This window comes from Gorilla gorilla, chromosome 11 (assembly GCF_029281585.2).
Source record: "Gorilla gorilla gorilla isolate KB3781 chromosome 11, NHGRI_mGorGor1-v2.1_pri, whole genome shotgun sequence".
Taxonomy (NCBI): domain Eukaryota; kingdom Metazoa; phylum Chordata; class Mammalia; order Primates; family Hominidae; genus Gorilla; species Gorilla gorilla.
In genome coordinates, this window is record NC_073235.2 from 61,655,070 (window position 1) to 61,676,100 (window position 21,031).

General features: G+C 43.5%; 1 protein-coding gene across 13 annotated transcripts in view; it reads left to right on the plus strand.

Moving 5' to 3' along the window:
• TANC1 (tetratricopeptide repeat, ankyrin repeat and coiled-coil containing 1) overlaps positions 1–21,031 on the plus strand; it is a 263,670-nt gene that overhangs the window by 185,439 nt on the left and 57,200 nt on the right. For 6 of the 13 annotated variants that reach the window (XM_019022527.3, XM_055379017.1, XM_055379016.1 and 3 more), the window contains 5 exons: positions 8,889–9,152; positions 14,863–14,985; positions 16,125–16,406; positions 17,728–17,879; positions 20,561–20,792. In XM_019022527.3, the coding sequence (XP_018878072.3) occupies positions 8,889–9,152; positions 14,863–14,985; positions 16,125–16,406; positions 17,728–17,879; positions 20,561–20,792 (1,053 nt within the window). The remainder of the gene's footprint in view (positions 1–8,888; positions 9,153–14,862; positions 14,986–16,124; positions 16,407–17,727; positions 17,880–20,560; positions 20,793–21,031) is intronic. The other 7 variants (XM_031008670.2, XM_055379019.2, XM_055379018.1 and 4 more) reach the window with 3 other exon arrangements.

Here is a 21,031-nt window from a genome sequence, read left to right on the forward strand (position 1 = left end):
AGAAATATAAAGTATGTGTTTTCATCAGGACTGCCACAGGGTGCCCTGCCTGTGTTCTGTTTCCGCTGCTTAGGAGGAGAAAGCGCAGGCTAGTAACCAGTAGAAGAATTTACTGGGCCTACTCCAGTCTTCCTCTCTGGAGGCCAGGGCTTAGTAAACCCCTCCTGCCCCTTGTTTCAACTGTATTATGTTATCCAGAGGGGAGTCCTGCTTTATCCTCTTTCAGGAGGTCCAAGTTCTTCTGACATAAATGTCTTTAGAAGTATAATAATTCTGTCATGTAGAAATACTGTCTAAGCTGAATGGGATTAACTGAATTCCCTATGATTATCTTTTTTATTTTTTTAAGTGAACTTCTTTACTCTTTTCATGTTAAAATCATTGGCATTACCTAGAAGTTGGTGTCTGATTTTCAAATTTGCAATGTGAAAATCTTCTCAAGGTGAAACCCAACTGTACCCAATCACCATAAAATAGCTTTCAGTTACTTACTGTGAAAAGAAAAACTTTACAGAGTATGCTTTTAAAGGTGTTTCCTCCTTGTCTGAGAAAACATTTTTTCTTAGTGACATTCCTTTGAATATGGCTTGCTTCCACCTGTTACAAATGGAAATTGTAAGCTGTATTAATCCCAGTTTAGAAAGAAATATAAAGTATGTTTTCATTAGAATGTGTGAAAACCAATCTGATTTTCAAACAAAGCATCACTGAAAATGTGTTTTAAAGCGCTTTGAGATAAATTTAATTTTTGTTTATGTACATATCGTGATAAAATTTTAAGTGTGTATATTAGTTCAAGAAAATAGGCTATTTCTGCATTTAGGAAGAAAGAGGATAGAGCCTGGATGAGAAGAAACAAAGAAAACCCAGCTTTCCTATCAAAATAAAAAGAAATCCTTCCTATCCATTAATGATAGATGTGCAGAGGGGAAGGACTTATTCTGGCTGAGGGAGGGGCCGTTAAGTCAGTCACTCTCTCCATTCGTCTTTTTAATCTGCCTTTCTTTACCTGTTGAGATGTGTAATCTCTGGAGTATTTTTGTAGTGTCCTGAATCGGCCTCCTTTGGAGAAACGGTGCTAGGACAGTTCCATGAAGGGAGGGGACCCTGAGGGAACAGTGGCTGCCTCTCTCCAGCTGGGTGTGTCTGCCACACAGAGCAGGTATGTCATCTACCTGCCCAGCTCTCAGCACCTGAGCTGGCAGGCATGAGCCGCCACATTCCACCTGGCTAGGTGGCTTTCTGGGTGATTAAGTGCTCAGAATTCAAGCTCTTCTGAACGCCTTTCCTTTGCTTTCCTCATGCTTACATTTGTCTTCTTCTTGCTCAGTTTGAAGCAGAGAGGCAGGTATGCATTTAGACAGGGGAATACCTTCGTAGAAACACTTCTGCAGAAGTAGCTTGCAGTAAAATATTAGACACCTGGTTAGTATCCTGCTAGAGTATCTTGCTAGAGTTTGATAATATTTATTTTTCTGCCTAGTTGCTTAGGATGTTTAAAAAAAATTATCATGGGCTGACTTTTATCTTCCTTTGACTGTCTCCTACCTCCTGCTAGGCTTATAAAATGAAAGTGATTCCAGAGGTAGCTTTAGACCTTTTATTTCCTGGACTTTGTGCCCCAAGGGAGATAATCAGATGCAGAGGCACACAAAGATGAATTAATTGTACTTTATTTTCCTTTTTTACTTGTTGTAAATCCTGCCCTTTTGATTTTATGCTAATACTGCTTTGTTGCCACCTGTATCGCCCTGCTCACTACTAAATTGAAATGCTTTGAAATTGATTTGGTAATAACTATTTAGACTGTTTCAAGTCTGGGTTAATATTCATTTTGCTACATTGCCTGCAATTTTTAAAATCATCCTTAATTATAGAAGCCTTTTTTTTTTTAAATCTCTTGGGTGAAGAGAAGAATTTTTCTTTATGTATATAATTTGGTAATATGCTTAATGTGGGAAAGAAATTCTTGGCAATGATTTGAGTCAGCAAAGAGCCTGCTGTACTTTTATTCAGACTGTAGTTGGATTCTTCAGGCTGTTCTATTGGTGTAGCAAGCATTTATTGGCACCTACTGTGTACCAGGAGCAAGCATGTTCAGTACTGGGACAATAAAGATAAGGCACAGCATCTATTTTCAAAACTTGTCCACTTGTGGGACTACAAAATGGTCTTCTGTTCTGTGGAGAGTCTGAGCAAGTTGTAAATTACTGAGAAGAATTTAAGACATGACAGTGATTGATACCTCTGACGGAAGATGTATGCTGTGGGTGCATAATGATACCACTAATCGAACTCTTTTCCAAAGTCTGGAAAAGGGTCATTAGACTGTGTGAGAAGCTCCAGTGTCTGTGCACAGGTTATGTGAGGCTTTACCAAAACACTGTGCTTTTTCTGGAAAATGTCATGTTATTTAAGTCCTTAGACTTGTCTCTGGAGACTTCTTCTCAGTTGGGCAGTGTGGTGGGTCCCATCCTCCCCGCCCAGCACCACCTGCTCCCAGCCATTCCTTTAGGTGTTTCCTTAGTTGAAGAGCCTGATGAATGTGGCTGGGAATGTGCAGCTCGCGCCCCTGGCCTTGCTGCATGTCATAGCAGAGCATGCCTTGTGCAACACAGGTGAGCACCGAGCTAGAAATTTCGTACAGAGATCTGGCTGTCACAAGCCAGCATACAGGGCTCCCAGAGCAAGGCCAGAGAGGGAGCAGGGCCCTGTGGCACATTGGATGGGGCTGGGCAGTTGCAGAAGGAGAAGCCAGAAGTCTCCTGAAGCTGAAGGTTACCGTGCAGGGTTGGGGCGGGGGTCCCACCTGGGACATTCTGTTGGCATTCCAGGCAAGGTGGCTTAAGTGCCTTCACTAGACCCCTCAGGTTAAAAGCTGTGGCCGCAGGTGAACCAGGGACTTTGTTCTCTGTGGTTGGTTAGTTTGCAGGTGGCCGGGCCTAGGTAGGGGTGGAAATAAAAGTACAGTCTGGCATGTCTGGCCAGAAAGGTTTAAGGCAGGCCAGTTTCATCGTGCAGGCTTTCCCTTACACACTTGGGAAAATCCAAAATGTGGCCTGGCGGCTTGAATGCCTGCTGGGCGTGAGGTGTGGGTGCACAAGAGAGGGACGCCACCTGTCAGCCAAGAGGCCTATAGACTTCTGCGCTCGTTGCCTTGACTTGTCTCTGATCTTTTCCTGATCGGACTTCCTCTGCAGCAGTGAAACCTAATTTGGAAAGTTCTTAGTCACAGGAGGCAGTCTCGCTACAGTAGTGGGCTTTTCCTTTTCTATTCACTTCTTCCTTTCATCCACTTTTATGAGCGGCCATTATGTTCCTTTCTTGTTTGATCCTTAATTCATTGGTCCAGTGTTTTAACTTTAAATTCTTCCTGTCAACCACTAAGCTAAATACAGAGGTTAAAAAATGTTTGCTTTTTAAGTGCTACTTTATTTTTCTTCAGTTGTGTGGGGAGGAAAACATTCCTGAGCATTCATGATGCCTGAGGCACTTGACATATGCCCTTATGTCTAATTTTCTCTGCAACCCAGGGAAGGACAAATCACTCTCTTCAGAGAGTCCTCTCAAAATTCGTATTTTCTATTATAATAGTATACGTACATAATTTATAGTACATGTATTTGGGATGTATGCCAAGTCTTGTCTTAATAGTATGGTATGATCAGAGCAGTGTAGAGAGGCCGGGCATGGTGGGTCACGCCTGTCATCCCATCACCATGTGAGGCTGAGGTGGGAGGATCGCTTGAGCCCATTAGTTCAAAACCAGCCTGGGCAACATAGGGAGATTTTGTTTCTACAAAAAAATTTAAAAATGAGCCAGGGGTGCTGGTGGTGCATGCCTGTGGTCCCAGCTACTCAGGAGGCTGAGGTGGGAAGATCGTTTGAGCCCGTGAGGTCGAGGCTGCGTGAGCTGTCATTGCACCACTGTACTCCAGCCTGGGCAACAGAGCGAGACCCTGTCTCGAAACAAAAAAACCATGTAAAGCCCCATTCTAGGATAGAGTGGGACTTAGGGCATTCTGGGGCTTTCCTGTCCATAGGGCTGTTAATGAGAGTCAGTGAGTTGAAGTGCAAAAAGAACTTAGAATGAAGCCTGGCATATAGTAAACAGTATTCCAATATTCATCTTAGCCACTGTTGTGATTTCTTAAGGATCATTACTTAATTCCTCACCAGTGAATTTGAAATGCTCAAAACAGACATGTAATAAACCAAGATTTTTCCTTTTCCATGAAGGTATGAGTTGGGGAAAGTATGAAATAGGGCAAGAGAAAAGATGCATTGAGGAGTCACATTCATAAGACTGTATTCTTCTTATAAGTGGGCAGAAAGCTTTACTCCTAAGTTTCCTGATAGCTAGCAGAAAGAGAGAAAACACATGTGGAAGGTGGTGTTTATAAAGACAAAAATGTCCATTGCCCAAAATGGTACCGGGTCTGGAGACGCATACCTCCTTGTGGACCCCCTAGAGGGGAGAAGCCAAGGTTGCAGCAAGCCCCTTGCTCTTTTCACCCTTTTCTTCTCTGTAGCTCAAAGAGAAGGTTCTGATGAATTGTTTGTGGCAGATGTTTGGTATCTCTGGTCCTTAGTTCCTGAACAATTCTGGGCTAATGCTGTAGTCAGGTTACAGTTAGCTTTCTTCTTGATGTTCATTTAAGCCTATAACTTGATTTGGATCCCACCAAACTACCTATAGGGCCCTGGACCGACACTGATTTTATTTTTCTTTTGCTGATTCTATTTTAAGTGTCCATTCAACATAGAACCTTCAAAAGGCAAGGGGTAAAGTTGGATCCTAGCACTTTAGGAGGCCAAGGTGGGTGGATTGCTTGAGCTCAGGAGTTCGAGACCAGTGTGGGCAACATGGCGACACCCTGTCTCTACAAAAATATAAAAAATTAGCAAGGTGTGGTACCTGTAGTCCCAGCTACTTAGGGGGCTGAGGTGGGAGGATCGCTTGAGCCTTGGAAGTTCGAGGCTGCAGTGAGCCGAGATAGCACCACTGCACTCCAGCCTGGGCAAGAGAGTGAGACCCTGTCTCAAAAAAAAAAAAAAAAAAAAAAAAACAACTTTGGGAAGGTGAAGAAAGAGTGCAGTCGTATTTCAGAGCCTTGCAGAGCAAAGCATTTGATGACTGAGTGGATGACTTTTTAACAAGGCAGACTTCATGAACTTTTAGCCACAGATAATTAACTCCTTTTATGTATTGAGCACCATGCAAGCAAATGGTGTTTTAAAAATACGCTGTATGTATAATCAGAAGAATTGGTATTAGCTATACCACTAATTGTGCATACACATACGTGTGTGTGTGTGTGTGAGAGAGAGAAAGAGAGAGAGAGAAAGATCAGGTTCTCTGGAGCCTTTTATCTCTATAAGGTGGGGTTGATGGTTCTCAGCCTATCTGCCTCCTCTCATGGGATATGATCAGGTATACGCCCTGTTATATTAAGAAAGTGAGCCAGGTGCAATGATGTGTGCCTGTAGTCCCAGCTACTTGGGAGGCTGATGCGGGAGGACTGATTGAGGCCAGGAGTTTGAGACCAGCCTGGGCAGCATAGTGAAATCCCATATTATTAAAAAAAAAAAAAAGTGTTTTGGAAGTATTCTACCCCTGTACACTAGTACAAAGGAAGATAAGACACTGTCCTTGAGACTAAACGGAATGTAACACTAAATTGTGAGGCACAGCCTAACCTCACGGCTTTATAAAATTTAAGGCCTGATAAATCGCTCAGTTTCAGAATGCTCTGTGTCACGAGGGTGGCTGAGACCCAGTTTGGGTGATGATAGCAAGCTGTAATTGACAAAAGCTGCCATCTATACTAGTCCAAAGAACAAAATGCTAGAATTTTTAAATTATTAAGCAACTATAAACATTAGCCAGTCTCTGGGAAATGTCAAATAGCACTTTTTAGAGATTTTTTTTTTTTTAAGTCATCACAGTTAAGATGCTGCCCTTGATGTGTACGTGTACCCATAGCATTCTTGAGAGTGATTGACTGGGTTAACCTGATTAGGTGTTTGAATTTCTGTAAGCTTGGAAGAAAGAAAGATGTCTTTTATTGGAAGAACCAGCTTTCTCGTCTTGGGGACTCCGGGGCTGCCATGTTTGGTGGTGTTCTTAGGTTGTGCAGGGAAGCCAGACTGATTTGGCCTTCATCTGCTCAGCTGGATCTGCTTCAGGGCTCAGATGGAGCTGAGCCAAGATGAGAGTGTCTGGGCTTCCACCTGTGTAGGCTACATCTGCTATTGAATCCCAGGAAGGAGTGTTCGTGGAGTGGCTTCAGATTTCCCAGCCTCCCTCCCTCTGAGAACCCTGGGACATGTGGACCGTGGAATGCCTCTCTCACAGGAACTTTGTGAGGGCAGCAGAAGGGCTGCCTCTTCTTCCTCACTAGTCTTCTTCATATAAACACTGACCTTACAATATGTTCATTTCTAAATGGTTACCCCATCTGGGACTTCTCTTCGCAGTGACTGCTCCTGCAGCTGAGCCCTTCCTCCCCCACCCCTTTTCCTTCCTCTCCCTGCCAGGACCTGAGTGTTGCCCCTCTGCCTCCTCTCTCCCGCCTACCATGAGATGCTGGGCACAGTGTAGGGCACATGTCTGCCAGTGAGAGCCACACCTTCCACCTGTCCTGCCATCAGGAACTCAGACCTGGCCTTCCCAGCCGTCCTCAGCTGCTCCATGGGTCCCTGAGGTCCTGATTGCAGTGCTGTCACTTGTAACAGGAAGTGAGCTAAGTCCTTATTTCCCCTGCTTGAGGTCCTAGTTAGGACTCAGATCTTTGGGGTTTGATTCAGAAGTGCTTGGCACTTAGGGAGAGCACTTTGACTTTTGGTTTAATTTTTCAATTTACAAATACATGCTCTCCAATGTAACAGCCACAAAAATAAAACCAAACAAATCCCCTATCTCCCTAGCCTGGAACTCTTCCTGTCACTTGGATGTTGGAGTAGCCTGTGAACCTAACTTATTACAATATGTCTGAGAAAAGCATTTTGAGTTGCAAATGCTGGATTTAAATGTGAAGGTTTGTAACACCACAATCTGTGTTATGGGATGGCCCACATTTTTATGCTTCAAGCTTATTAACAGGATTACCATTAATAATTACCATTAATAAGCAATAATCTTATCAATAAATTAGACCACTCCTGAAAAACATTAGCACACTTCTAGCATATAGCAAACCTTCAGTAAATGCTAGCTTCTGCTGTCAACACCACCATTGGCATTTTTACGATGGAAAGAGTCATACTTGCTATGCCTATGTTCATATAAATGGTCTATTTAAAAACACAAGGAAGGCTGTGATTGATTCCAAAGAGGTGGAGGTATGGTTTAATACTGCTGATGGAACACTGGCAAATGCTGGGAATCATAACGATGGGCACCCAAAATCAGATCCTGAACTCTGGTAAGTGAGATTAAGTGTAGTGTCTCTGACCACAAATGGAATTGAAGTTTATTCATTTGCTCATTCATTCAATTAGCAAGCATTTATTGAGCACTTACTATGTGCTGTGCTGTGCTATTCAGAAAAGGAAAAGATCGCCATGGATACTCTAGGGAAGGCTTCAGCATTTATGTGGGATTTTTTTAAACAGGCAACCAGAGAGGGTGATAAGTCCAGGCTGCAGCAGCAGGAGCAGTAAAGACAGTCAGAATTGTGACAGGATGTCCTGTGGCCACTGCAAGGAAATAGTTTCGTCTTTACTTCTAAACCGTAAAGAATATAAACAAAGCTAAACCCTTCAGACCCTTTGATCCTAAATAACTGACCCTGAGCTAATTTACCAGCCTACTGATACAGTGTGTATCATCTTGGTGTGTGGCTAAAGCAGCCTGATCCAGGAGCTGGGTTCTGAATGCACTTTGGCCCTGTGCACTCCCATTTAACAGGCTTGGAGTTGAGGGCCTAGGTGACTGGAATCCAGACAGGGAAAGAGGCATCAGTGGACATGGCCCCTGTTCTCAAGGACGCAGCCAGCGTTAGTTCTAACAGTGGGGCGGTATGAGTGGCCCAGGTGATGATGACCTGTGGTTGCAAGGGGATCCCGTATGGCTCAGCATCTTTAAATTAGAAGTGACTGTTTGTAGAAGCTATGTAGGGTAAGTATTGCTTCACTCTTTGACCATGTTCTTTCTGCTCTTTTGCCAAGATGTTTACAAAAGGTTTTTTGTACCTTTTTTCTGTGCTGGTTTTCTTTCTTGGAGATTAAATGTGAATCCTGCAGTCATAGTATACCTTCTCCTGCTGGTGCTTCACCTGCGCTGGATATGGGAAGGTTTTCCATTTCGTGTTGCTGAGGAAATAATAAGTCAGTCTCTCTGGACCATCTTGAATAGATGTTATAAGCTTTAAGGGTCAAATTCTCTGTTTGACTTCATAATTGTATTTTTGTTTCTAAAGATTTTCTCCTGCACCGTTTCTGCATTAACCATTCTGTTGTTTGTTCCCGCTCCCCGACCCCCAACAAATGTTATTAATTTGGAAAGTATATTTAAAGGTTCAAAGGAATTTAATGAGACATGAATTCTTTTGTGAGTAATCTTTGTTAAAAAGAGGATACATTATCTCCAAGTTACATAATTTTACTCTTAACTCTGATACTTTTTAGACAATTTTTTTCATTATCTTCCTATCAGAGTTTCTCCCTTACTCCTCTTCTCTGTAGAGTGATTTAGCAGCTTATTTCCCCTGGTAAGCCACATTCTTCTAATTTACCAAAATACATTGTATGGAACATACTTTGATAAAAATCTGTGTGGACTGGAAAACTTTCCATTGATCCTGGGGAGGGCAGTGTGCATGTTTTAACTCTTCAGCCCCAGCTGTGCCTGGCCTCCTTCAAAGTATTTTGGTCTTTCATTTCAGCCACAATTACAAGTTCATCCGAAAATGATGACCGGAGTGGCTCCAGTTTGGAATGGAATAAAGATGGAAGCCTAAGATTAGGGGTTCAGAAGGGAGTGCTTCATGACCGCAGGGCAGATAACTGCTCCCCAGTGGCAGAAGAGGAGACCACCGGGTCAGCAGAGAGCACGCTGCCCAAAGCAGAATCCTCAGCTGGAGATGGTCCAGTCCCTTATTCTCAGGGCTCCAGCTCACTAATAATGCCACGGCCCAACTCAGTTGCAGGTAAGGCCACACCTTTCCCTGGAAGGATTATCTCAGGGAGACCAAGGTGCCCTGTGTTCACTGTCTTCACATGGGAAGACACTCCAGACACAAGCCAGCTTCGTGGCCGTGGGTCAGGCACTTACCTTTTCTAAGCCTCAGTTTACTAATCTGTAAACACAATAAGGCTGTACTTAATGGTCTTTAAGTGATCCTTCTGCTCTGGAATTCTTTAAATCGATTATTTGGACTGTCGGGCTCTTTGTATATAAGAGAAGAAAGTATAAAAACTCTCCTTTCGGTTTTTGTTGTTTTAAGCCTTAGAAAATTCATTACTGTTTATTACCTCCTGGTAAATGGGAATTGTTGAGTGAGTTTGTTAGTATCAGCTCGAGGATCTTCTTACCAAACTTACAAACTTATTTTCGTCTAATTGAGGCTGATTGTACAGGCAAGAGGGCCGAATTTCTGTACAATTTAGTTAAAATGGATCTCACAGCTTAAAATGTAAGCAGTGGAAGTAGGAGCTCTCAATCAAGGAAATGAAAATATTCGAGATAGACATGCTTTACCAAGATGCAGTAGCTGGAACAAAGAAGAAAGCACAAAGGCTGGCAACTGTCAATAGTCAGACTGGTCGCCAGGTGTGTGTCAAGCAAGGAGAATACAGTCAGTCCCCTGTATCTATAGTTCTACATCTATGGATTCATCCAGCCATGGAGCAGAAATACCCAAGGAAAAAAATCGATAAAAAATAATAAGAATTTAAAAATACAGTCTCACAACTATTTACATTGTATTAGGTATTATAAGTAATCTAGAGATTATTTAAAATATATAGGATGTTTGTAGGTTATGTGCAAATATTACACCATTTTATAGTAGGAACTTGAGCATCTGAGGATTTCGGTATCCTCAGGGGGCCCTGGAAGTGCTCTCCAGTGCATAGTGAAGGATGACCATAGCTCCAGGTGGGTGGGGAAAGGAGCTCTCTGCATCTGAGCTGTGGGGCCTGTTTTTAAGGTTTCTGGTTTCTAAACTCCATGCCCTGTGCTGAGTTTAGAAGAGGAACTTGTTACAGTCATTCTTTGTTATCAGTGTAGCACTTAACATTTCTCTTCTACTAGTGCAGGGACCCAGATTCTCCGTTCCTACGTCAGAGAATTTCTCTGTGATTTATACTATGCTTTCAGGATGCGGTGGGTCACTCTGGTGGTTGTTGGGTGTTCTTTTACAATGGGACTCTGAAGTAGCTGATAAATAAGTGGCCCTAATGGAAAAGTTCTGAGGCACAACTCTAATTCACTTTCAAAGGAAGTGAAATGGCCTTGTTCCAGAAGAGGGATTTGGCATGTCTGCTGGAGAGAAATACTAGAGAACATTATACGAGTTGACTGATAGTCCTTCCACAAGCTTTCCTGTCCTCCCACCACTGTCCCACCACTTTAACAGAGTATGTGGCACCCAAGGCGCTTTAGACCGTATTTACCTAGTTATGATGAATGGGTCATTTGTATTATCCCAGAACTTGATCACTTTATTGACTTCAACAAAAATAGTGAACTTGTGCTCAATTTAGTCAAGCTGTTTTAAAATTAGGAAACATTACTGTGTTAATTTTAACAGTGTTAAAAGCATCCCATTTGGGGTTGTTTTCTGCTCGATGTTCTTTATGGGTCTCCTGCCATGTGAAGTGACAGTGGGTGTGAGCTGAGCTTTTCCAGGAGGCTGCCGTGATTATAGAGCAGAGCTTTCTGATTTCTGCTGTGCGCATTCATTAGCTTCTGCGTGTGCCCTTGAGCTAGACCTCCTGTGGAATGGGAGGGTTTCACCTCTAGATTTGAGCAAAGTCCACCTGGCCTAATGGGTTTGCTCATTTCTTGTGTACTACATGTTTTTTAAACTAAATGCATATTTTGAAAGGATGTGAGCAAAGGCCTATTTCATGATATCTGTTAACAAGCTAGGAGTCTGGTAGATTCTTCATTGCCTCCCTTCCTGCCCCTGAAGTTGAACCTCTCAGTTAAGAGGAAATGGCAAGATTTTTCAAGTACCATTGAAGAGTAAGATTCAGGTTGTATAGACTCTATGCAGCACTATGTAGTGATTAGAAGGCAGGCTGCTACAAACAGGGCAGCAGAGAACACTCAGTGTTAGAAGAATCAGAATAATATGTGAAGGACCGTATACAGAAATCTCTTAGAAGTATTTGCATGTTATGATCCAGGTAAACAAATTGCCTTTTGGTGGGAAAGGTGTTTTGGCATATGAGGATTGGCAGGTAAAGGAAGGGTGATGCCAGACCTCTGTTCACAGCCTCCTCATGGGGCTGGCCCCTAGGGGATTGGGTGCAGAAGTTCTTCCTAAGGTCCTTTACTGAGCTTGCTACAGAGAACTGGAATTGTCTGTTAACCATGTAGTACAGTGACAGGTTTTTTTATTTTTATTTTTTGACAAAGATTATAAAAATAAGTTGGCTAGGTTTAAAGATTATTTCACTATACAGATTTTCTTTGTAAAGATATTTATTAGAGAGGGATTGGTTTGGACAACTATATATCACATCAAAATGCATGACATGGACACCTCTTTCCTTTATTAAAAACAGACCTAGAAGCCTTTATAGGTATGTTTTAAATCAGAAAGAAGTTGGGTAATGGGTTCTATTTTTTACTATTTTTTTCCTTTCAAAAATACTTTCTGAGTGGATTATAGAACACTGTGTTTAATTTTCCAGGAAACAAGCATGATTGCTATCCAGTTTTCCTAAAACTGGTCATTGCCCTGGACTTATTGGCATGGACTTTCCATAGGTTAGACCACATCTTTAGCAAATGTTCCTCTTTGTTCAGGTTAGAGATGTCTCCCTCTGCCTTGCCCCACCAAGCCCACCCTCACCAAAAAACAGACTTTCCTCCACATCTTGAAATGTGCTTCTTATCCAGATGTTAGATATGGTGTGTGTGTGTGCGCACAAGTATATAATTAATTTCGCTGTAGAGATTCTAGCAGTGGGTTTATTGTAGCGTGAAATTATTGCTTTACCTTTGGGTTTTTGGGGCCCTGAGTGGTGTCTAGGATTTTGAAAGCGTTTATGGGTAAATACTGAATGTAAGTCTGACTTTTGCATAGGTAACAACTGAGAATCTACTGTAGGCATGCCTGAGAGGGCAGAGTGGCCCAAGTTACCTGCTCAGAGGGTGGGGAGCACCTGGGCACATAGCTAAGCCACTGAAATCTCCCTGCCCTATTCACTGGCACCTCTATTGGTGGCTTCGAAAATGCCTCAGAAAGCTGAGATAGCTGGCAGGTGGTGGCTTATGGCCCTGCTGCAGCTTTCAGCTTGGCTTAATCGTATTTGAAATTGAGAATCAGCCAAGAGCTGTGGAAGTGCTGAGGCTGCTCTGTTGCAGATTTTGGTGCCGAAGCTCTAGTGACTGGGAATCTGAAAACAGGCCTGTGGAATCTTAACATCTCCTGCACCTGTTTAGATACAATCTAGGGCATTTTTGCAATCCTTTATTTGGAATGTCTTTTATGGTCACATATTTTTAATCCTTTCAGTTGTTATAAATTTATAAACTGTTAGTTCTAAGGAGTCAGGGGAGGAAGGGAAATAGACAACACTTTTGAGGCTCTAAAGCATCTTTTTATTCTCTGGGGCTGCAGCATTATGTCAGATGTTCATGACTGTTCTGGCTCTGAAATGAATTACGGGTTATGAATATGGCTGCCTGCCCCTTCTACCTGTGCCTTGGTGGGTGCATTCACCATGAGGCATGTGAGGAGAAGGGTCTCAGTGCTCAGGCAGGAGCCTAGAAAATGTTCCAAGCTGTGTTACTGTAGGGAGGTAAGAAGGTTTGGGGAAGACAGTGTAGTCCTGTTAGCCCTCCGAGAGATTTTATACACCCTACTTACGAAGGGCCTAGAGAGAAGCTAGATGCTGTCCTTGGATTACCGTACATTCGATCCATTTAAAATCCCCAACAAGGAATTAGCTGAGTCTTTCTAATGGGAAAGATTTGTGTGGTAGCTGGCAAACTGCATAGAATATTCACTTAAATGTGTATACACTGTGGATATGCACCAGGAGGATACAGAGGCATAGGTGCATGCTGTCGTGAAGTCAAGGTTTCAGGTGTTTCTTGCTCGCTGGGAGGATGAGTAGGCAGGGCACGTGTTGGATTGCCCTTTGGAGGATGCAGCGAGAGGGGATATGCCAACTCAGTCAGGCCTGGAGCCACCCAGGTGGCTGTTGAATGAAGGAATAAGAGAGGATGATATGGATAGTGAGGAAGAGAAGGACTGAGATCTTAGTGGGGGGAAATAGGAAGGGTGCAGGTAGGACGGATGGCACTGGTCGGCAGCTGGATGCTGGGTCAGAGCCTGTTGGGTAGCCAGAGGGTTTTCAGAAGACAGATGGCCCAACTTGACTTCTGTCCCCTGCACCTTGGTCCCACTGAAGATGTCCCCAGTGCTAAGAAGCCTTTACCCAGGCACTATGTCTCCCTCTAGGCTCTCATTTGCCCTCAAGTCACTGTATATTTTCTTGTCCTGAAAGATAATAATCTGACTAAGATCAACAGTACTTCATGTTGGGCTTAACCCATAAACCAGATTAGGTTAATTTTAGATTTTCCTCAATGTAATAACAGGAGGGGTTTTTAAAAGGCAAAAACGTGTACTATCTACTTGCTTCTAAGATTTCTTGAGAATTAGCAAAATTATTTTGCGGTAGTTGTTTTTGTAATGTAACTCATATGAATGTTTGAATAGATCTTTATTTTATTTTATTTTATTTTTTTTTTTGAGACAGAGTTTTGCTCTGTCACCCAGGCTGGAGTGTAGTGGCACGATCCTGGCTCACTGCAACCTCTGCCTCCCGGGTTTAAGTGATTCTCCTGCCTTAGCCTCCCAAGTAGCTGGGATTTCAGAGACCCGCCTCCATGCCCAGCTAATTTTTTTTGTATTTTAGTAGAAATGGGGTTTTACCATGTTGGCCAGGCTGGTCTTGAACTCCTGACCTCAAGCGATCCACCCGCCCCAGCCTCCCAAAGTCCTATGATTATAGGTGTGAGCCACTGCACCCTGCTCTTTAATGCTTTATAACAAATACTTAGGTGATATGAGTCTTACTGACTTGGTCAGAGGTAAACATAACTTATTTTTATAATAAAAAATGCGGTATGATATAGAATGTGTATATAAGTCTACACATATATTTGAAGCTTAGGAATATGATTATACTATTACTACTGAGCCAACTTTTAGTGTTCTCGGTGCTGTGGAATTGTACACATAGAATCTGCCCATTTAATTAATAAGTTTGGAATTCCAAACAGCAGAAAGCTCCCCAGAGCTGCAGAGAAGAATCTAGCAGCATGCCACCTGCTTGTGGTGTTAAGTACTGAAGCTTTGCTGTGTGCCACATGATTGTCAGATTTCCTCATCAAACACTTTATGGTGAATTCTGTCTCTTTCCAGGAATGATGGAGAATTCTGGCAACTCAGTCAACATAACTTTAAGAAAAAGAAGCATTTGGTTTTTATCACTTTTCAACTAATGATACTGCCAGAAAAATAAACTGGGGCAAACAATATCAAAATGACGTTTAAGTAAATTTTGTTGAAAGCCTGAACTGAATTGCTTAGTGATTTATAAGTTATAGTCACTTAGGTATGAAATTTAAAGTCACCTTTGAAGATACTAAACTTCAGTTTAATATTACAGCAACAAGCTCAACCAAATTGGAAGATCTGAGTTATTTAGACGGGCAGAGAAATGCTCCTCTACGGACGTCAATTAGATTACCATGGCACAATACGGCCGGAGGTAGGGCACAGGAAGTTAAAGGTATTTATCCTCGCATCAGCTGCGATAATGGTTATGACTAACTCAGTCAGTAACTTTGAAAGTCTGTGATAACCAGCATTGAAGCCAACTGTGTTTATAACATGATGGAAAGTGTGTTTGTGCTAAAAGCATATCTGTGAGGTGTGCTAAGAGGTCATCCTCAACGGTTTGGGGCTTCTTCCTTTAAAATATGTGATTAACTTGCTTCTGGAATTGAAAAAGTAATTCTGCAGTAAGTTATTTTGAAGTGAGGGGTAGTTTAACACTCATTAGGTGTTTATTACTAATACAGTATAAGCTTTGTTTCAATTCTTGGACTAGGCCAGGCGCAGTGGCTCATGCCTGTAATCCCAGCACTTTGAGAGGCCGAGGCGGGTGGATCACCTGAGGTCAGGAGTTTGAGACCAGCCTGGCCAAAGTGGTGAAACCTTGTCTCTGTTAAAAATATAAAAATTAGCTGGGCATGGTGGCAGGTACCTGTAATCACAGCTACTTGGGAGGCTGAGGTAGGAGAATTGCTTGAACCTAAGAGGCGGAGGTTGCAGTGAGCTGAGATCGTGCCATTGCACTCCAGCCTGGGCAACAAGAGTGAAACTGTCTCAAAAAAAAAAAAAAAAAACCCCTTGGACTGTATTGGCCATGTTCTCTGTCTACCTGTAACACAGTTGTGTGAGGTACACAGCAGCCTCACTGTACAGGCAAAGAGTCATCACACCTGGATGAGAGCAGAGCCCTATTTCTAGGGAAAACATTTTTCTGTTATATTCATACAGCAGGGAAGAAACACGTCTTAAATGCAGTTCCAGATAAACCAATGAGACATGATTTGGCTCCTCACATGGCTTTCTCTAATCCTCTGTGTGTCTGCCTTGAGTCCTGAGAATAATTCAAAGCCATGACCAGACTAGACAGTAATTTCAATAGGACACTCTAGTTTCCTATTGGTCCAATAGGTCCAATAGGGTATGGTAATTGAGGTATTACAGAAGTATTAATAGAACGAGATTGGAAATGCTTACAGACAGATCCTAGTTGGGGTAAAGCTAAGGATTTAATGTAACACACAAGCAATGATATTTGAGTTTCTTAGTTTATAAAATTATGACATTTTTCTAAAATTTTTTTTTCTTCTTTTGAAGCACGATTTGCTCCCTACAAGCCACAAGACATTTTGTTGAAACCCTTGTTGTTTGAAGTACCAAGCATAACAACAGACTCTGTGTTTGTGGGAAGGGATTGGCTCTTTCACCAGATAGAAGAAAACTTGAGGAACACAGAACTGGCAGAAAACAGAGGCGCGGTGGTGGTTGGCAATGTGGGATTTGGGAAGACGGCAATCATTTCCAAGTTGGTGGCCCTGAGCTGCCACGGAAGCCGCATGAGGCAGATTGCTTCCAACAGCCCGGGTTCATCACCTAAAAGTACGTGCATGTTTAATTACTTGTCTAGTTTATTAACATAAGATAGATGGAGGAAATTGCTGTTCACATAGACATAAAATACCAATTTTCCTCAAGTTGTTGCAGCTACTATATCAGGTTTGCCATCATGTGTGAAGTGAACTGTTTCAATATGTCCCTCCATCATGATGTGTATTCAGCTGTAAGCTGGGGCGAGGCCAGTGTTCCCTGATGTCCTCCTGAACTGTAACCCCCTCTTCCTTTAGATATAGACAGAGATGGGCCAGTGAGGCCTGATCAAGTGTCCTGGAGAATTTGGGGCTCTAAGAGCAAGGGGTTGGGCTCCTGGCAGAACAAGCTCAGATGGACTCTAATGTGGAGTTCTCTTGTACCCTGTTTGGCACAGCCTTCGTCTTCTGTATTGGATTTTCCAAAATTATAAAGACAGGATAGAGTAGCCAAATGTTTGACTATTTACTGTTTATTTCATATGCAATAAACCCACTCAAAACATGGTGAACAAGTGAATCATGCAAGATTTTTAAGACACAAAAGAATTTAACAGGTCAGGCGCAGTGGCTCACATCTGTAATACCAACACTTTGGAAGGCCGAGGTGGGAGGATCACTTGAGCCCAGGAGTTTGAGACCAGCTTGGGCAACATAGGGAGACCTCGTCTCTACATAAAGTTAGCTAGTCATAGTGGTGCCCACCTTTTGTCCCAGCTACTCAGGAGGCTGAGGTGGGAGGATCGCTTGAGCCCAGTAAATCAAGGCTGCAGTGAGCTGGGATTGTGCCACTGCACTCATGCCTGTAATCCCAGCACTTTGGGAGGCCAAGATGGGCAGATCACCTAAGGTCAGGAGATTGAGACCAGCCTGACCAACATGGTAAAACCCCGTCTCTACTGAAAATACAAAAATTAGCTGGGTGTGGTGGCGGGTGCCTGTAATCCCAGCTACTTGGGAGGCTGAGGCAGGAGAATCACTTGAACCCAGGAGGTCGAGGTTGCAGTGAACCGAGATGGCACCACTGTACTCTAGCCTGGGCCACAGAGTGAGACTCTGCCTTAAAAAAAAAAAAGAAAAGAAAAGAAAAGAAAAAGAAAAAAAAATTTAATAGAGGAAACGGGAAACAGTACACTGATGGCTGTTCTCCAGGGAGGGGAACCAGTTGGGTGGGAGACAGATGGGAACCTGTGCTCTCATGTGGACCTCTGAATTTTGGACCATGTTCACTCCTTGCTTATTAAAATATGCCCTGGCACGAATCAAGAAATATATTCAATACCACACGCTGCTCCTACTGTGATGTACATAATGAAATGGGTCTTTCTTTGCAGCCTCTGACCCCACTCAGGATCTTCATTTCACTCCGTTGCTTTCACCGAGCTCTTCCACAAGTGCTTCCAGCACAGCTAAAACACCTCTTGGGTCTATCAGTGCTGAAAATCAGAGACCAAGAGAGGATGCAGTGAAATATCTTGCTTCTAAGGTAATCTTTCTTGTTTTATGGGAGCCTTCCGCATAGAGAGATTTGCTAGTTTGGTTTCTGAGAAGTAGATTGGAAAAGGGAGCTTAAAACAGAGACAACTGCTTAATGATAAAGTATAGCTTTTAATGAAATAGTGATAAAGTTCTCCAAGTAAAAGTGTGAATGACAGTAAGTATCTGTTTTAAGACATTGGCAGTGGACCTGATCCATCTTAAACAATGGATTGAAAGAGTTCCTCAAGGCAGCAGAAGGTAGCATGTGCACTCGCCACAAATCCATGCTTATCTGCATGTGCTCTTCTTAATTTGGTATGTGAGCAGGAAATTGGGAGCTTTTGACTTGACCCAGACCTCTTCCCCTGCACTCTGTTGTCTGAGGCCTTTGGTTTCCTCGGCTTTCTGACAGAGGTTTCTCGTGAAGTTGTAATAGAGCCTTCCTTGGCTAACTTTCCCTTCTTAAATTTGTGATCATCAAGGTCTTTCTGAAGTTTTTCTTCTGCTTAGCACCCATCACTGGCTCACCAACCGCACTCCTGCATTAAAGCAGTTACATCCCTTGCTCCTAGTGAGCTACTTAAGTTTCCCTGGGCAGCAGTGGTGTGAGTCGGTGGAGCTGGAGAGCTGCTGGAGCCAGCAGCCATGGGGACACCTTGTGAGGAGGCCCTGTGGGGAGGTTGGTGAGGGGAGCTGAACCGAATCCTGCCCTGCACCAGATCCCCGTCCCTTCTGCTTTCCAGATGATGACTGCTCTTGGCACCATCACCCCTGATGGTTCTGACCACTAGTTCAGAACAGTCCTCTGGTCATGAGTGGGTGATTTGAGATGAGTGATGTAGTGCAGGCTTCAAAGCCATCCCTGCTTATGGTGATTTTCAAACTCCATTGACTGTGACCCACATAAGAGATACATCTTACACTAGAGATCACTCACACATAATCACCCACATAACTAAAGCATTTTAGAACTATGTTTATTCTTATATCCTATAATACACTCTAGTGTTCCTAAGTTTATTTTTTAAAAAATTGTGGCTCTAAATTGATTTCAAGGCCGGGCCTGGCGGCTCATGCTTGTAATCCCAGCACTTTGGGAGGCCGAGGCATACAGATCACTCCAGTGGGCAGGAGTTGGAGACCAGCCTGGCCAACATATTGAAACCTCGTCTCTACTAAAAATACAAAAATTAGCCAGGCATGGTGCCAGGCACCTGTAATCCCAGCTACTCGGGAGGCTGAGGCGGGAGAATCACTTGAACTCAGGAGGCGGAGGCTGCAGTGAGCCAAGATTGTGCAACTGCGCTCCAACCTGGGTGACAGAGCAAGACTTCATCTCAAAAAAATAAAAAAAATAAATAAATAGATTTCATGACCCACTGTTGGGTTGCCAAGCTGTTTTTGTCAAATGCCATGTGAGACTGTGGTACTGGACATCTCATGATGGTTTGCACATACAGGATCCTCACATGTATCCCTGCTAATTTCTGTCCAGGTGAGAGGTGGAGAGCAGCCAGCTTTCCTCTGTTGATGATAAATTTAATCTAAACCAAAAGTCTCATGGCAACTCCAGGTTGGCCAGAGAAAAGCTGTTGCACATTTACTTTTGCCACTTGCCTTTTAAAGAGTCTGCAGACTTGGGATCTAATCCCACATCCCTGACTATCTGTGTCAGGTTGGCAAGGCATCTAACCTCAGTGTCTGGTGCCCTCAGTGATGAACTGTGGCTAGTGGTTCTTGTCCTACTTCCTGCAGGGGCTTGCCACACCCAGTGGGACAGCAGCAAGGCAGATACTCCCAAAAAACACGTAGCTCTTGGCACGAGTGTTTTGCTCTTCTTTTCCTTCCTTACCTTCTGCTTGTGTTTCTCCTATCATCCTCCTTTGGAAAAGTATTGGATTTTTCTTCTATCTATAGCACGCCTCCCATTCCCAACACTTCAGTGTCTGGCCCTTTCGTGGGGTCCCTCTCACAAACAGCCTGCTGACACTGCAGGTCCCTTGGAACAGGGACCATTCCTTTTCCTCTCAGTACCTGGGCAGCTCCCTCTCAACTCCAACTTATCTCTCCACACGATGGGCAGAGATTTAGTGATTTCGGATTTCATTCTTCAGACAGCGCCCCTGTAGAACTCCTCCACAGTGTCCCTTGATGCAGTGTGGGTGTGGGAAGGGGCCAAGGTCTTGACCCTCCTGACCAGGAGAAGGAGCTGCTGTGACGTGACTCTACAGCCCCGGTCTCACAGCCACTGGGTTTATCATCTGCCTTTTGGGATCAGCAAAAGGGTTTCCTAAAGAGGTGCCACTGCTCTTGAGAACAGAAACCTAGTGAAGATGGCACTTTTTGATGTTGAGAATATTAGGATGGCTTGGAGCTGCTCTAAGCCAGGGTAGGTTTTAGGTTTTATGAATGCTGTTTGTTTATATTAAATACAAAAATAAAAAAATAACTTGTGCTGATTTTTATGCTAATCAAGATGGCTTTGTGGATGCAGTTAAAGGTCTGCAAACCACATAAGTGAAGGAAGGAATAAATGGAACAATTATGCTAACAAATGACCCAGTCTTGGGGAATAGATGCTATGTATCTTGTTACCAGCGAATGGGCAGAGTTGTGTTCCTGTTTGAGATTGCAGAAGGAGCTGTGTGAAGAGGGTGAGGTGATGCTGACGGTTCTGCTTCCCCCTAGGTGGTGGCCTACCACTACTGCCAGGCTGACAACACGTACACTTGCCTGGTGCCCGAGTTTGTGCACAGCATCGCGGCTTTGCTCTGCCGGTCCCATCAGCTGGCCGCCTACAGAGACCTTCTGATAAAGGAGCCCCAACTACAGAGCATGCTGAGCCTCCGATCCTGTGTGCAGGACCCGGTGGCAGCTTTCAAGAGGGGAGTGCTGGAGCCACTCACAAACCTGAGAAATGGTACTTCGCAGCAGCTACCCACAGCCCCATCTCAGTAGTGGTACAGCAGACACAGGTGGTCCCCAGAAGGCAGGTGGTCAGCCAGGCTGGGGTAGAAGTGAGGTGGAGCATGGAGAGGATGTCGAAGCCTCCATGCCCATCCACTCCTCTTTCTCAGAACCAGCCCCATGAGGTCGCTCCTACACCACCCCTATGGTATAGTGTTAAAAGAAGCACCCTGATAAGAATGAATGTGATGA